Raw genomic sequence first — 17,790 nt, 5'->3', positions numbered from 1 at the left:
AACAAAGTGATTCTGATTTATGAAAGAATGACAGAAACAACCTTCAGTGCTCACACACAGTAAAATAACAAAGAAACCTGCTGACTGTGTTAACTGCCATCTGACAGTCACTTCTTCTCTGATTATTGGAACATCTTTATTTCTAATTTTAATCTATCAATTTAGTTGAAGCTCTGAGGACTTTTATGTCTTTGTATCCACGTCATTCACGATAAGTTGGAAGCAGAAGCTGTGACTTCAGATTGTGTCACGTTAACTGGCCTCAGGTTGGAACATGAAATCACCTTCCCAGTGTATTTTGGTTAGTGTGTGACAGTTACTGCGTTTGAATGTAATTGAATGTAAGTGATGGGAGAGACACAGTTGTCATGGTAACAGTGTCCGGGTTGCTGTTTGCTAACAATGAATGAATGAACTGGATGTGTGTGTGTGTGTGTGTGATCACGACCCTGCCACTTTACCTGAAACTGTCCTCACTACCGATTGGAGTGCGTACAGCATGTGTTTAAATCAAATTCAAGTTCCATCAGCTCGAGCACATGAGGGTGAACTCCCTCATGTTCCCACGGGATGAGAAATAAAGTTTCTGTTGGTGTGTGTTCACTTTATTCCTGCCTCCTTTACCTCCGTTTCTTGATAAATAAGCCTTTGTTTTATAGACGGGTCAAAGAATTATTTTGCTGCTTTTGTCTGATCACATGAATAAACTAAGGCTGACTAAGGTCAGGAGCAGCTGAATCCTGTCCTGTCTGTCCTGAAAATTCATTTCATGACAAAAGCTAATTCAGATTTCTGTTTTATTTATCAAAGCTGAGTGATGTTCATTGCAGTGAGGACTTTAAAAGTCAAAACTGCTGTGATTGCACTGATCTTTCCTGTACAGTCAGCGTAATGTGTCAAACTGCAGGAAATGCAACAAAACCTAAATGATGTCCCCCACATTTCCAGTCAAACTCGTCCCCCCGGAGACGATGTATCCAGGCAACAGGCTGCGATGAAGACGAGCTACAGGTGACAAACACAGTGAAACACACAAGCTGTGAGACCTGGATCAGACTGACCTACTTTCTCTGTCACTGCAGCTGTGCTCCTTCTCCTTTATTACCTCCAACAGGACACTGTGAATGATGGGGGGCGTCCATGATCCTGAATCACAGACGTTAATTATGTAACTGCACCCACGTCCTCCCACTGACGCTCTGATGGGAGGATAAATTAGGTGACTGTGTCAAAATCCCACATCCTGCCTGCTGAATCTAATCTGAATCTAAATTCATCCGTGATTTACTGGCACATATTAACTGAAATGTAAGAGCGTCCCCTCAGAAGAAGCTTGGAGCTGAAGACTTTGGGGTCAAGTCAACGTGGATCTGAACGTCCAGACCGGATTAATCTCAAACGCACTGCCTGTACGTTCAATTCACCATCCACACTGAGTCTGTAACGGAGGGAAACATTTCGTTCACAGTGACTGCAGAATAAAGCGTCAGCAAACTTTCTCTCTAAATTTGAACAATATTGACCTACATTTTATGTTGGTGAATACATAAAAAAAATCTGTGTCAAAAGCCTAACCAAAGCACTGTAATTATCATAGCACAAGTCATGATCATTTCAAGCTATTCTTCAAAAGCATTTGCAATTATCATGAAAACTCCCCCACACACAGCATGACTGAGCCAAGTGGGACAGCAGACTGATGATGCCAGAGTCCAGGAACCTGTCCCACCTGGCTAAAGCACACTGTATCCTCCGTGCACACCTGAACACATCACATTTAACAGCTGATTTCAGGCTCAGTGCAAATGTCCGCCTGGACCCCGTCAGATGGCTGCTCCTTGTATCTGCTGGGTATTAATGCTTTGATTTCTGCACCCCTGAACAAAAAGTCTCTCTTACTTAGCCACCAACAACTGGATCACTCATACGGCAGCTACAGTCTGTGAAATAATCAGAATTATATTAGAGGTTTATCATATTTTTATTTATATTTCCAATGGCTGGTGTTCTTTACAAAGAACAACTCATGATATGGTTTGTTCCAGAAAACATAAAAGACCAACACACTCCAAACGTGATAAAAGCGTTTGTGTGTCCCATCAAGCTGGAACTGTCCTCTACTCATCACTGATGTTCCCATACCAGTGTTGTTCCATCATCCTTCCTGACCTTGTTTGGAGGTGAGTGAGGTTTGCAGGATTTCTCCTCCCGTGTGGTTTGATGATGCTTCTAGGCTTTGTTGAGCTGGCTAATCTACTGCACAAACACGAGCATTGAGCCACTCAGACACAAAGCTAAACACTGATGGCTACAGTAAGTTATCGTCCAGCCGTACTGTCTGGAACACAATGTTAGCTACAGTACACGGCAGCCATACTGTGACGGTAGAGTTTTGTCTTGTTTTATACTGCTTGTTAAATGAAGGTATTTATTGATACTAAAGAGACAGAGGTTGGGTAAAATTTAAAGGACTACACTAGTGTCTTGGGAGTTTAGTCCATTGCTCACTTTACCCATGATGTGACGAACGTTTGGAGCTGTAGCTGTGATTTTGATGGATGGTAACACTACTAGCTTCATGTAGCTTGGCTGATAACTGACTGTAGTTATTCAAAGTAGCTGATTTAACTGACTTCTTTTGACTTCTTTTCGAGCTAACTCAAGTAGCCAAACAGCAGCCGGATGTATAATCACACCACAAAGTAGCACAGCAAATTTTAGGATGCAAGTTGTCATGTGGGGCTACTTGGCAAATACTGCGGCAGCAAGCTAGCTGCTAACACACCAGCTAGCTAGGAACATGTTAGTGCTTTGGCTCATTAGCTCCCTGTTGATAGTTAGCTAGTTACCTCATTAGCTCAATCGCACCTGGGACATTAAGATCACACAGCTTATTGAAATGATGGAATCGTACCATTTACTACTGTCTCAAAACTGTCTACAGAGCACACAGCTATTAGCTTCCTTCAGGTCACCGTTTCATCAAAGGTCAGAAGTGAGAAAATGTTTTTTTAACAACCTGTGGTCAAAGATTTGGTTCCATTTCTCTCATCACATAATTAATGAGATGACCAATGGGATAAATGTGGTCCGTCAGCTTTACAGTGGTGTCCTTCCAGTGTGTTAACCTGCAGAAATGTGCTGCAAACATGAGCTGATTATTTCAAGTTTTCACGCAAAACCTTCACTTTGAGAAACAAGTGTCCACAATAGTTTTTTTAATGCTATAAGCAAACAATTAATTTGAACTTCTCCACATAATTCAGGTTAAAACACTGGACCAAAAGCACTGTTCAGTTTGTATACTCAGGAAACGTGAAGTGATAAATGTGCTGCTTGACAGAAATAAAACAGTGTATCATGCAGAGTTCAGTCATGAGTCCATGGCTAGCAGGTACTGAGGAGATGAGGAAAGTGTTCGGGGTCACAGTTGGCTGTTGATTTCCGTCTCAGTGCCTTGTTGGCTTTGTTCTCCTACGGTCGGGTCCTCTAGAAGGTCAGCACTGAAACGGGGAGGACAGTTACTCACAGCGGCAGGTTGGCAGGATCAGATTGGTTTCATCCGGTGAGAGCTGCATGCAGGGCAGCACAGAAACAGAGAGGAGGAGGAGGAGGACATGCAGACCTGGAGGCAAGCAGAGAGACTGGAGATCACTTACAGTCGACCTCCAGGATCGCTCTGACAGTCCGTGTGAGCTCCTTCGCCTCTTGGGCAAGCGTTGCCGAAGTCCAGGGACTTTTCTTGTAGCGGGGTGGGAGGCCTTGAGACGACGCTCCGACTTTAACATCTCCCGAACTGCAAAAAGAGACGACGAGTCAGCAGTGAAAAACTACCACGATGACTACGAGCAGACACAGACAGCATCATGAACCTCACAGTTACTCATTTTTGCTAGTCAGAGGTACTGATTAAACATCTGGGTTAGCACAGGCGACATGGGCCAGACTAAAAACTCAGGGTTCTTTATTACAGAGCTGAAGTCAGGATAACAAACGGGTTTAATGAGATTGGTTTTCAGAGTTATCAAAAAAGTCACGAACTGGGAGTGAATGGGGAGATCAGAGCCGTTTATAATGACAAAGTGGGATGACTCTTCACGTCTGCTACTCCCAGTGAACCCAACTGGAGAGCATTTCCTCTTAGCAGTGGCCTAGAAACAGATGGACAGGTGAGTAAAGAGAAAAACATGACCGGGGGGGGGTCCATCGGTTATGAAAGAGAAATCGAGATGTCCCACTGACCTGGACTGAAATAAAAGGTGCCGTCGCTGGGTGACTTAATAACATGACCGACTGACCTGGTTTTACAGAATCAGGCTTACACAACTGGCAAGAAGGCTCACAAAGAGCCAGATCAGAACTCAACATGTTATATCAGCCCAAAACACAGAAGGCTGAAGGAGATGAAAGTGAGCATCCTCAGGTTTTCAGAGCCGTCAAACAAAAGACTTACTGAAAAGTAAGAGGCAACAGTGGAGGAAGGAAGGAAGCCAAAGGAGAAAAGACATAAGTGACAAAGAAATGAACGTCCAGAGATGGAGGCTGGACTGGAGGAAGGACAGAAGGAAAGAAAAGGTGTGTGTGGCGTCCAGGTTTGAACATCTCAGCACAACCTCACGCTCTCAGCGAGACGTTTCGTAACACCGTCGCTCGCTGCGGGCAGCCATTAACAGGAGCTAACTGCTGTCCTACCTGGGCTGAAGTGGGCCAAGCTGGACCACTCAGTGTGTGTGTGTGTGTGTGTGTGTGTGTGTGTGTGTGTTAACTGGCCTAATTGGCTCTTCTCTCTGCAGGATCTCTCATCATTATGATTATCCAATGATGGTGTCAGGGTTTGACGGTGTCACACACACACACACACACACACACACACAAGAAAGCAACCTGAAAACTGCTAACGGCAACCAGCAGCTCTGCATCTCATACTTAACAATCTGACTTGGCTGCTGTGTCGTTAACAAACAGCAGGCGGTCAATTAGTGGCTCACTGTCACACACACACACACACATGCACTACCTGTAGCTCTTGGTTGGTCCGTGGCTTTCGAGCAGGAACTCCTGAACGTTCTGCGGACAAACAGAACAGAAACAGGACTTCAGTCGGTCTGTTGGTTGGTTTCTCTGCTGTCCTGCAGCGAAGACGATCACATCTGCTCAGCTGGAGGCCGAACGCCCTCATGAAGTTCACATGTGAATATTTCTACTGCGCCTTCTTGTCATCAAATCAAAACAACAGTGTGTTCGTCAGCCTGTCAACGCTGACTGACTGCTGGAGAAAAAGCTGCTCTCAGACAGCTGCAGCTTTTTATCACACACACAGGACCAAATGCTGGGTTTGTTGGGCTTGATTTCCAGCAGCGCATGAATCCACATTTGAGTGTTTGTGGCAGCAGGACTTTGTACAAATAATCTGCAGTGTGTGTGTGTTACAACAGTGTTTTTAATGGAAGAAGAAGATAAAGCAGACTGTGATGCACTTAGTCCTCTGGTTTGACTGTTTACCTCCACAAAGCTCAGCAGTTTTCCTGTGGACATCTCAAAGCCTTTCTTGGCCGCTTCGCTCTTCCGTAGTTGACACTCCAGGATGGTGACTTTCTTCTTCAGCTCCTCCGTCTCCTCCTGGGATGAAACCAGAACCAGAACCATGTTGGCCTGCTCAGTGTTTTAACTTCACCTCATCAATCAGTTTGTTGCCACATGCTCTTCACAAGCTCTCAGAGCTCACTTTGTATTTCTTTTCTGTATGTGAGCACTTTGGATGGAGGTGCTCTAAAAGCCAGGTGTGATATGAAGTGTAAAAGGTAACCAGTGAGTTCAGCGGTCACATACTGCACAGGCAGCGGAGCACAAATGAAGTCCGAGAGCTGCAGAGAAAATGAATTACTTCTGTCAAATGATGTCTTATGATTGTGTACCAAATGGTTTGAAGGAAGAAGAACGACTTTCGCCTGCAGTCTGGACAAAAGCCAGAGTCAGCACTTTGTTTTAGACTTGACATAATATTTAGAGCGCAGCAGAGAGGAGCTTCGTTCTGTCTGCTGATGTGGGGAAGCTGCCTCCCCGCGGCGTCGCTTCAGCTTGTCTGCCGCTGCTGACCTGCCGGTTGCTTTCTACAGAAATAACCTGTCACTGAATAAAAAACACTGACCCAGATTCACTGCTGATGACGGAGGGAGAAACCAAAGCCAGGAGGGAAGGAGGGGGAGCAGAGTGGAAACCATCATGAGATAAAAGGGAACAACAAGAAGCATTTTTATACTAACAGTCAACTTTCAACTCCTGCCGTTGGTTTTGCAGCACATTTCCTGTCTGGTTTCATCAGTCGAGCTCTGATAACCTGACAAGCTGCTCAGCAGTGAGCAGCCGGTGAAGGAGAGCCTGATGTCCTCGTCTTTCTTAGTGGAGAACGAGCCAGAGTGTTGGCAGCTCTCTCAGAAACAGGCAAAGCGGAATCTGATTTAACATGTCAGACGTGTTTTCATCCTGTCACTCACTACTTTTACAGAAAGGAAGTTCCCGCGTGTTTTTAGCGAGCGGCCGGTTCTGCCATTCGTGCCGGTCACCTTATTGGTCGACGCCGGTTGCTCCACTCTCTGAGTCTTCAGCTCGGCGATCTCGGCCTCTAGCAGGTGTATCACCTCCTCGTAGTCCATCTCCATCCCCCTCGCCTGCTTCTGAGCCGCCTCCGCCAGCTGGATCCGAGTCCTTAGGGCGCGACTCTCCTCCGCGCCAAGTTTTACCTCCTGCCACAGAGGAAGGAGGAAGGGGAGAGGGTGAAGGAGGGAAGTGAGGGAGGACAGAGGTCAACAGAGATCATCACAACTGAACAAGGGAAGAGATTACTCAGCAGAGTATGAGCAGGCCTTGGTGGTGTTCAGGACCAAAGCTTCTTAAACCTACTAAATCTTTCAAGGTGCTGGAGTCATGATTTTGAATTCTTGGTGTCAGGGTGTATTAGTGTGAGGAAGCTCTTTGCGTTAGCCTGAGGGAGGTTTTGCTGGATCAGCAGGCTCAGGCCCAGCAGGACTCCTCCCAGACCTGCCACCTCTCAGCATACTTCAGTCTTTGATAAGGTCACCAACGTTTGGGAAGCTAAAACAGGAGAGACTGATGTGTTTGAGTCCCGTAGAGCGAAGAAACATGTTTTCTTTGCTCTCCGAGCGATCTGAATTACTGTAAAGTCCAGTTCCACTGAAGGTGGTGCTGGGGCCTCAGTGAGCAGGGACTACGTCCATCTGGTTTCAACAAAGCTCCAGTTTATCTGCAGTCAGTGTGTGAGGCCAAGAGGGGAAAGCAGCTTTAGAGTGGAAGTTACATAACGCTCGGTGCTGTGAAACACACACCCGCAACAATAAGACACCCTAACCCCTCTTGACTGGGAAGCAGCCACTCCCAGTACTCTGCCAACACTGGAAACCAGTCCCTCTAACCCTCCCACAGTGAAATAAGCACTGGGGCTCCTGCTCCTACTCAGACGGAAACTCAGAAGGAGAATGACTCAGCAGAGTGCTCAAACAGTAGTGCTGAAAGTATTGCTACTGTATACAATTGTGTACTGCATCTATGTAGTGCTGTTACTTCAGACAACAATGTCACAACTTGTGTCTCTCATGTTTCAGCAGCTCCACAAAGAAATAGTTTTCCAACTGGATGCTCAGGAGTCTGAGTGATCATCAAGCAGTTCACCTACAGGTGGCGCTACAGCAACACGCCACACTGAGATGGCTGCCACTGTGTGGTTCTTGTACTGGCTTTTTTCCACATGTGGAAACTCGAGTCATAAAGCGCAAAACACAAAGAACATTTCAGTGAGATGCTATGAAGTCAAAAATCATTGGAAAAGTTAAGGGATTTTTACTTCTGGAACGCAAACCTAAACGAGTACTTCAAGTGCTCAGAAAAAAGGGATTTTGAACAACTGCCAGTCAGTTGCAACTGGGAAACTCCATCTGCTGAGGAAGATCGTTACCAAACAAATGTCTAAATATTTCCTCTGATTAAAAGAGCAAATCGAGAGGATTGTGCAGCTCTGGTGAAAACACACACACACACACACACACACACACACGTATGGGAAGCAGACAGGAGTGACTCTGGCAGCCTCGTCCCTCCTCCTGTGGTGCTGTCATATGTAGTGAGAGCAAACAAGACACACATGAAGAACAGGCAAGACGTATTTATTTTTGGACAAGCTGGGAAATCACACACACACACACGCACACACACGCACACACACACAGTGAGAGCAGTCCATCTGTTACCTTCTCTTGTGCCAGCACATTTTAAACTCTACAAATCAGTGTACCAAGGAAAAGAAGCAGAGGGAGACTCGCACACAAGCTGTTTGATCTACGGAAGCCCAGAGCGATCATAGTCGGCCCAAAACACATCGCAAGGTGTTCAACGATGATCCCATAGCGAGAGCTACCTTTTGGTGTTTTGACATGGGGGCAGTCGTGGATCAGCGGTTAGGGTGTCGGACCCGTAACCGGTGGATCGCTGGTTCGATTCCCCGTACCGGTGTCCATGGCTGAGGTACCCTTGAGCAAGGTACCTAACCCCCACTGCTCCCCGGGCGCTGCACGCGGTCGCCCACTGCCCCGGGTTTGCTGTGTGTGTGTGCACGTCACTTGGGTGGGTTAAATGCAGAGAACAAATTTCATTGGAGTGAGTTCCCTCCAATGACAAAATACGTCACTTTCTTTCACATTGTTCTTTTGATTTCTCTTGTAACACCCTCAGAAACTGTTGGAGTCATAAGCCGACTTCTTTCGTGTGTCTGACAGCTTTCTCTTGTGAGTTTCTCAGGAGGAAGCGGACGCTGATTACTCCTGAGTGTTCTGGGGTTTTCACTGATGAATATTTGGAAAACTTTTCTGTCAGATGTGAATTTGGCGGTCCTGACTGTTTGATCTTATACGCTGTTCACAGGAAATGATGCAGCATATAAAAGTCACTGTTAGTATCAGGCTGTGTGTGTGTGTGTGTGTGTGTGTGTGTGTGTGTCCAGCTAATGCATCCCAGCGTGAGCTTTCTTCCCTCCAGCTGTGGCCTCGGGGGTCTGGGGAGGCGGGGCCTGACCTCCAGCGCTAATGAGGCCGCCGCTGAGCCTCCAGCTCTGCACAAAGGCAGCCTGAGGGAGGAAGCATGTGGTGGAGGGAGGCAGAACAAAAGAGCAGCGGCTGGTCCGGTTTCCATCACCAACATCGCCAACGGTCTGAGACTCGCTGAGAAGTGACGCTCATTTCATGGCAGCTTCCTGCTTTGTTCTGCTGTTATGTAATACTAACATAATAATGTAACAAGTCTCCAGCTCTGAGCTGCTGATTGCTGCTAAATGCCACAGGAGGGAATATTCCGTACACTTCAGGTTATGCAGGAGCGTGCAGTGAGGCCTCGACCGCTTTTAACTAAAAGCATTTTGAAAGTGAGTTTCTGGGTGCAGCCTTGACGTCTCAGTGACTAAAACTAAAACTGAACTGCAACAAAATAAATTCTCTGAATAACTGAACTGGTCAACATGAAACCGATCACCTGTTTCACCGAACAGGTGACCTGCAGAGGATCCGAGACGGTTCACGATGCCTCCGGCTCTGTGGACTGTGTCTCGCCTCTGGCTGCTGTCTTCATGTCCTGGTAGGCGGACTCTCATTAGGGCACCTGGCTGCACCTGGTCTGCTTGTCCAGGGTGCATTTAGGATCAGGCGTCCCTTTCCTTCTCTTTGTCACATCACACGACGTGCACCATTTGTGGAAATAAATTATAGTTTGTTCTCCCGAGGGCAGCTGTGAGCGTTTCCCTCCCTCATGAAAAATAAGAAACCTTCAACAGCCCCCACACACCCTCAAGCATGTCTCATAGCGGCTCCACCTGGTGGTTCAAGGAGGAAATGCTTGTTCAAACAATTCATATTGAAACACCTTTGAATAAAAATGAATTCTGAGCTGTGAGGACTTGCAGGTATTGAGGAAATCCCCATCAGAGGATGAAGGCTGTCAACTTAACTCATCTTCACTGGCTCATTGAATATGCAGTGAGTGAAGATCACTCAGCAGCCCAGACTATTGAATCTGGTCCATCACAGAGACAGACTTGTGTCTCCTAATGTCCTTGTCTTGAGACCTGAACCCTCTCCGTTCTGAGTGCCAAGTGTCTAAGTGTCTCTTTGTCTGCTACCCTCACTTAACCAGGAGATACCAAAAAGACTCATCGGTGCCTTTTGGCCGCAGAAGACATTTCCATGTTCGACTCTGATTGTCTCTCCTGTTAGCTTGTGCTTCAAGTAGAGATGTGGACAGGAAGTGCGTGGAGGTCGGGTTTGTGGATTTAATGCGTCACGTCACGTTTACCTTTTTTTAGTAAACTGTGACCACATGCTTTCACTAATTGAACCATAACTGAGCCAGAATCATACTGTCAGAACTGACTGTCTGTCGACAGGGTTGGACAACAAGCTTGGCTGGAAGTCAGGGCTCCAACTAGACACTGACTTCATGAAAAGGGTTCGCCTGCCAACTGCTAAGGAGCCACGGGGTCAGTGTTCGACAGTGGGTTGTATTTTAAAATCTTATCTTGTGTCTTTTTATAAACTTGAGGGCAGGGAGTACACAAAACCAAAAATAAAAGCCTGAACATGAAGTGAACCCTCCCAGTCTCTACTCCTCAGGTCCAAAACACAGATGGGAAACGTCCCGGCTGAGGCTTTGTTGTTGCAGTACATCTGTTAGCCGCGTCTAAATGTAGATATCGATCGGTTTATGCAACAGGACAGAAGTTGAGAGGCAGCAGAGTGGGAGTCACCGAGGCTGAGAGCCTTCAGCTATGAATCACAGCAAACACACCGAGAGGAGGAACCGTTTCAGAGCCCAAAAAAGATTCAGTGGTGGCCTTACACTCCACAGTGTGGGTCGGCCTCAGCCTCCCACACACACACACACACACACACACACACACACGCACACACACACGGCAGCTTCACCTGCTGATCTATTCTGGAAGAGGCAGCCCTTCAGAAGCCCACACACACCCTCCTGGCAGATGAATCCAGCTGTAGAAACTCAAAGCCGCTGCACAGTTCACGTCAACATCATTTTCTGAATGCTAAATTAAAGAAGCATTTCGCTGCACCACAAGGCAAACTGGTGTGCTTCCTTCCAGAATTTTAGAGCTTCAGTCCCCTTCTTTACTCAGTTATCTGGTCATTTAATCTTGAACAGTGAAGTCTGTTTTATAATCTGTTTACAGTTTGTGGCTCACCTGTTTGACTTTGCTGAGCTCCTCCTCCATCTGAAGGTGAACTCTCTGAGACTCGACCAGCTGCTCCTGGACAGCACAGGAACAGGAAGTACACAAACAGGAAGTCAAAGGGAAGTAGACGGGAGGTGTGCTGTCACTGCGGAGCGACGTGGCACCACAGCGGGCTGATGAAAGGTGAAACTGATCACACTGTTTTACCTGCAGCCTCTTGATCTCCCTGAGAGCCTCGATGTGCTCCTTCCTCAGCCTCTCCATCTCCTCCAGGTCCTCCGAGTCTGACGGAGACGGCTGTACACACGTAAACACATGGACATCGATTGACACCTTTGATCCCACAAGTCGTCCCCTCAAATCTCCTGATGCTAACTGCTTCAAGCTGTGGGACACTTGGACATCTGAGGTTAAAACAAACAGTCTCATTTTTTTGTGGATTTATGAAATGTAATCCTGAAGTATTTTGCTCCGAACATGAATTATTTACCTAAAAAGGATCCACTTGATTTAGTCACCTCAAAGGGCATTTTTTAAATAAGTCTGAAGTTATTATCATCAAATCTCATGTTCAGACTCAAACCAGCAACATGTGAGTGCGGTTATGAATACAGTTGGACTTCCTGTCCTGTTCTCTGAGCCCATTGGTTCCTACTGAAGAGGTGAACAAGCACCTCACCTCACCGATATTCAGTTTCCTGTTTCAGAAAGGTTCAGTAACAGCTGCTGAAAGAGTTTTTATCAGACAAACAAGAGGGACTGGTGGACTTGTTGGGGACTATTTCCAGCAGCGGATGAATCCACACTGTGTGCTGAGGTGAGTATTGGTCGGACGGAGTGTGAGTCCGGCTGACAGTGTGCGCTGTTGTTCCTCCTGCCTGCTGCTCTCAGGCTAACATTGATTATTGCTCTGATACTGTGTGACAGCAGCAGCGTAGAAAATCTTTACAGGATGGTTCACACGTCAACAGGTCGATGTCGTGGCGTCCACATCGAGCGGTCAGGACGGGCGTACCAGCACATCACACCAGCTAATGACCAAACATGTTGATGACAGGGATCTGATGACACGTCACGTCGTGTCACTTCCTGCTGCATGACCTTACTTTCATCCTGTTATTTATTTACATTGTGGTCCATGTGTTTGTCAGTTGATATCGTGAAGGCAAACTGTAGGAATGTGGTGTCGATCACCCGGTGACACCTTCACAGTGTTCAGTTAGTCCGAACCTCAACACCTCACACTCGGTGAGTGCTGCAGGCAGCTCCTACCTGCGGGTTGGTCGGTGACTCCAACAAACTGGACAGGTCATCAGATGTGAACCGTGACCCCGGCTGGGTGACGGCCAACTCCTCCAGCTGAGGCTTGAACAGCTCCCGGATCAGGCTCTCAAAATCTGAACTCACAAACACACGCGAGTCTTCACACACAGAGTTCACAAAAGCACGAACAAACAAACTCTTCACTGCACTCGCACTCAGCTGGTGCCTCTAATATCTGCTACACACTGACATCAGCAGCAGTTTTCTCTCTCACAAAGGAAGAGGAGCCACAGGAAAACAACAGCATCTGTGTTTATTCTGGAAACTTTGCTCTCACTTTGCTATTCTGTCTGCCAAATGAAAAATGAAGGCTCAGTTTGAGGCACCAAAGCAGCTGGAAGCTCATCCAAAACACTGTATGTACCACATGAAGGTTTTCGGGACTGACAGGCAAAGCTCAGTAAGAAAAATCATTAAAAGTTGTAGCTGTTACACTTCAGGGTACAGAGAGTCCAGGACTCAGTGACTGGAGGACAAAGCTGAGCTCACCTGTGAAGGCCACCGTCCCAGCTGCATCGGCTTGAAGTCTGGACCTGATCGCCTGTCGCTGAGCCTCTGTGGGCTTCAGGCTGAGCAGATCCAGAGCCTAAACACACACACACACACACACACACAGATCAATACACACTCACAGTGACGAGGCCTGTCACTAACCAATCAACAGCCTGTGGCTCCACGTTAAGCTCGGCGACACGGAGGATCGACTTTTATGGACGTTGATCCAAAGATATGAAACAGCAAATCCTCACATTTGAAAAGCTGGAAACAGATTTCTTCACTTAATGATCACCTAAACCATTGATCAAATATCTTTATTCATATTAAATTAAACACACACACACACAGACACACACAGACCTGCTCCAGCCTCTCCAGTCTGAGGCGACAGCTCGTGCTGAGGGGACACTTCCTGTGATGAGGCTGACCGCTGGCAGGTTCTGGAGATACAGAGAGATTTTAGATTTTAGAATTAGATTTGTTTAACAGTGTTTGACCATGTGTCCATCTGTCCTGCCCTGTGAGTCTCCTGAGGTGTCCCCAAGCTAAATGAAACATGTAATCTGTCCAGAGAGTTCTGGGTCTACCCAGAGGTCCTTCAACAGATGCCCAGAAAACCTCCAGTCGGTAATTCATGGATAAATAGGTCATAATTATAAAGACAGAAGGTCTTGTGAAAGAAGTCAAAATGCTGAAAAAAGGGTGAACAGGGCTAGAAACCTTAAAGGACCAGAATGGACAGATGTCCTTGCTGATGCTTGTGATCGACCTGTCCTGCCCACAGCGGTCAGCAGGGGGAGCTCTCAGCCTCTCATCACTTGTCAGGGGGCACCAAACACATCCTGCACATGTGCATCAGTAAACAACAACACGGTCACATCATCACCACCAAAAATCTGTTAAATCTGTAAAGCAAAGACTCTGCAAACTGGTCTACAGGTTCCTTTGGGTCTGTCGGCCCCCCGTCTGTTAAGGAACCTCATTTCAGTGTGACGACAAACGATCCACAGCAACGCACATATGGAGGCAGACCTCAGGATCCCTGGCTCACACAGAGACGTGATGATGCTTTGCACCTCCTCAACCAATCGTAGACCAGGCCTCCCACCTGCCTCGCTTCCTCCTCTGACAGGCAGCCAACCACGCGCCATCTGTGCCTCGCTCCATGTCGTCCCATCATCCCTCGCCTGCCTCTGTCAGATTAGCACCTGGTAGCAGCTCATCTGTGCACACGTGTGTGTCTGCATGTATTGTGTTGTTGTCATAATGCGGGATATCAGAGATAGAAGCACTCTGATTGGCTCATGGCTCTTCAACAAAGTGAGAAACTTTGGAAGTATAATTTTACCTTTTTAAATAAACTCTGATAAGAAATAATCTCATCCCGACATTACAGGGTGACTTCACATCAGCCTAAAAGTTCAGTGGAGCTGCCCAACTGGCCAAATAAAACATCAGATTTATTTACATTTAATTTTCTCCACCAACTTGTGGGGATAAGAAAACAAACGCTGTGCAGGGAGGCGACTGCTCATCCTGAGGATAGACAGGATGGACGCCTGCAGAGTCTGATACATGACACGGCATTAATAACATGCTGAATCACCACAGGAAGAGCTAATCGGTCCACATGTGTTCAGCCTGTATGTTTAAATTCTACAGTTTGATCCCGTATTGGAGGGTTACAGACACGTACCAGGGTTTGTTTCAGTGACGCTGTCGCCCTCTGGTGGAGAGGAGGCCCGATTCTGCTCTGCTCTGGCTGGAGACACGCAAACCTGCAAACATTGACACAACACGATAACACAGATGACGAGCTGAGCTCCTGTCCTGACAGGAGGTGGTTATGCAACAGCTTTCAAATGAATGAATAACTGAGGGAATCTCGTGGGGTTCAAAAAGCCTTTGTCCTGGTGTGGATCTCTGGGCTGGATCACCTGGCTGATGTTGACTGCTGGCAGAGTCTCGCTGGCAGGGTTTCTGCTGGAAGTGATCTTGGTGACCACAGCAGGCTGTGGAGGCCCCAGGGGCCTCGTCTGGGGTCCACCTCCAGTGCTGGAGCCTTGGAGGGAGATGGGGCTGTGAGGTCCGCTGCTGGAGCTGGAGGACGACCTCCTATGGATGAAGGCAATTTCCACTGTGGGGTCTGGTCTGCAACACACAAGGTTTATAAAAAGTAATTATTATCAAATTAAATATACTGCATGTCATTTTCATATTAAATGTTAAATACATTTCCCACTCTGACAGATAAGTAGGATAAAAAATGGGTGGATTTTACACTTGGTTGAAATCAATAAAAGTTTGAGTATTAGCAGGCCAGATGTCCCATTTCCATTTTTCACGTATTATCTTTTACTTACATTTACTCATCGCATGAGATATTGAAATGAATAATATAATTAATATTTGCCTGCCTTTGAGAGAAAACCAATTAAAGTTTGCTGTTGACTGAGAAATGACTTTCATGGTTTTACAAATAGTCAAGCTTATTTTTGACTGCTGTGTTTCTGTTTCTTTCACATCCTGAATAATTTGTGCCTTTTAACGAAGCCTTCAGGTGTGCTGGACCTGAGTTTGGTGCGAGTCAGGATGGTCCTGGCCTCCTCATACGTCACTCCAATCAGGGACTCTTTGTTGATGGACAGCAGTTGGTCCCCGACCTGCAGTCTGCCATCCTGAAACACAGAGACATTCAGGTGTTTGTGTCCAACAGGCCAACTGAGCCACTGGGACAGAGAGAAACAGGTTCACAACAACCGTTTCTGGACAAACAGTTTTAGTCCTGAACACCAGAGGAAGGACTACTGTTATGCTTGAGTTTTAATCTGTGCAGTTCAGTTTACAGTGGGAACTTGTAAAGCGAGGGGGTCCCAGAATGGAGCCTTGAGGAACGCCACAGTGTTGAGGTTCCACTGAGAGCGAAGCAGGACCGACTACAACACATTTTTTTTTCCATTGAATAAAATGATAAAGTTCAGCACAGGCTGTTTCTGCACAAAGTCTGTGACAGAATCCAAATGAATCCAGATAATGTGTTTGTTTATGTCAAAGAGCTCAGCGAGGACGCTGACCTTCTGGCAGTCTCCTCCAGGTACGATTTCCTGAATGAACACCATTGGTCCTTCTGCACGGTTAGCCCCGCCTTTGATGACGAGCCCCAGGCCTGTTCCCTTGGCAACGCATATCAACTGAATGACACTGTCGCTGGGGAGAGAAACACAGAGGGTCAGGATGGCACTAAGCTTGATTAAAAACCACAAAGCCATGCTGCCACTCACATTCAATCCCACTATGATATAATCCCTCCTCCTCCTCCTCCTCCTCCTCCTCCTCCCCCCCTCTCTCCCCCCCTCTCTCTCTCTCTGGTCTTCCCACACTTCTCTGTGAAATTGCTGAAGATGCTTTTCCCTATTTTTAGTGGCTGTCGGTGTTTCCAAGCTGCTGAAACACATTTTACCAGTTTGCATTACCACCTTGTAAACAGGCAGACGCCCTCAGAGAGAATCTCTTTCTTCTCTCCTGCTAGCTGCTGAACATGACTCCAGTTTAACCACAACAGTAAATCACTGAATCTTTTCCAAAAAGAGCCATGTTTTTATTCTGTTTTTGGAAGCATGCAAACAAATTGACGTATGCAGGACTGCCGTGTAGGTGTAGGGTATAAATGTACCCTGTCACTACCCAATCTGAGTGGCACATGTGTGAGTGTGTCCGCCATCTTGGTCAGCTAAGGCTGAAATCTGCTGCAGCCCACCTGAAGGTGTGTGTTGGCGTGGCCACGGTGTAGGGGGCGGTGGCTATGTAAGGAGGGGCGTGGGCGTAGGTGCTGACCCCATCTTTAGGGCTGAGAAGCTGGGGACTCTCTGATCTGGAAGAGGAGGATGAGGAGGCCGTGTCTGTCAGCTTCCCTGAGCAGAGACAGAAGAGGAAGAAGAAGAAACCAGGTAGGTGAGCAGGAAGAGGCAGGACAGAGAGAGAAGAAAGAGGAGGAGTGAAACAGAAAGAGGAGTGTGAGGGAGGACGAAGAGGTGGAGGAGGTTCAGTCAGACTTTTAGAACAACAAGACTTCTCACGGTGGGGGGAGCTTGACCCAGAGGCTTTAAGCAGCTATGGACCAATATCTAACCTTCCATTTCTCCAAGATCCTTGACAGAACAGCTACATGACTTTCTAAATAGTAAGAGTTTATTTGAGGATTTTCAATCTGGCTTTAGAGCTCATCACAGCACAGAAACAGCATTGGTCAAAGTCACAAATGACCTTCCATTGACATCAGACAAGGGACTTATCTCTGTCCTTGTACTGTTAGACCTTAGTGCTGCATTTGACACCACTGACCATTCCATCTTATTACACAGCTTGGAACACCTAATTGGAATTAAGGAACTGCATTAAGCTGGTTTCAGTCTTATTTATCAGATCAATCTCAATTTGTGGGGCGGCACGGTGGTGCAGTGGTCAGCACTGTCGCCTCATAGCAAGAGGGTTGCAGGTTCGAATCCCGGTCTGGGCCCTTCTATGTGGAGTTTGCATGTTCTCCCTGTGCCTGCGTGGGTTTTCTCCGGGTTCTCTGGCTTCCTCCCACAATACCAAAAACATGCACATTAGGTTAATTGGCTGCTCTACATTGCCCCCTAGGTGTGAGTGTGAGAGTGTGTGGTTGTCTGTCTTTGTGTGTTGGCCCTGCGATTGACTGGCGACCAGTCCAGGGTGAACCC

General features: G+C 47.0%; 1 protein-coding gene across 3 annotated transcripts in view; it reads right to left on the bottom strand.

Moving 5' to 3' along the window:
• Positions 1–17,790, bottom strand: part of stxbp4 (syntaxin binding protein 4) — a 30,697-nt gene that overhangs the window by 2,433 nt on the left and 10,474 nt on the right. For 2 of the 3 annotated variants that reach the window (XM_046377834.1, XM_046377833.1), the window contains exons 7-20: positions 16,827–16,980; positions 16,144–16,276; positions 15,641–15,747; positions 15,007–15,220; positions 14,766–14,847; positions 13,430–13,509; positions 13,061–13,157; positions 12,521–12,645; positions 11,456–11,545; positions 11,258–11,323; positions 6,564–6,743; positions 5,503–5,619; positions 5,018–5,067; positions 3,660–3,796 (exon numbers count right to left, since the gene is read on the bottom strand). In XM_046377834.1, coding sequence (XP_046233790.1) covers positions 3,660–3,796; positions 5,018–5,067; positions 5,503–5,619; positions 6,564–6,743; positions 11,258–11,323; positions 11,456–11,545; positions 12,521–12,645; positions 13,061–13,157; positions 13,430–13,509; positions 14,766–14,847; positions 15,007–15,220; positions 15,641–15,747; positions 16,144–16,276; positions 16,827–16,980 — 1,632 coding nt within the window. Of the gene's footprint in view, positions 1–3,201; positions 3,504–3,659; positions 3,797–5,017; positions 5,068–5,502; positions 5,620–6,563; positions 6,744–11,257; positions 11,324–11,455; positions 11,546–12,520; positions 12,646–13,060; positions 13,158–13,429; positions 13,510–14,765; positions 14,848–15,006; positions 15,221–15,640; positions 15,748–16,143; positions 16,277–16,826; positions 16,981–17,790 lie in introns of those variants that run through there. The other variant, XM_046377835.1, reaches the window with a different exon arrangement.

Source organism: Scatophagus argus, chromosome 21 (genome assembly GCF_020382885.2).
Source record: "Scatophagus argus isolate fScaArg1 chromosome 21, fScaArg1.pri, whole genome shotgun sequence".
NCBI lineage: Eukaryota > Metazoa > Chordata > Actinopteri > Scatophagidae > Scatophagus > Scatophagus argus.
Note: the sequence above shows the minus strand (reverse complement) of the source record. Positions and strands in the feature narration are given on the sequence as shown.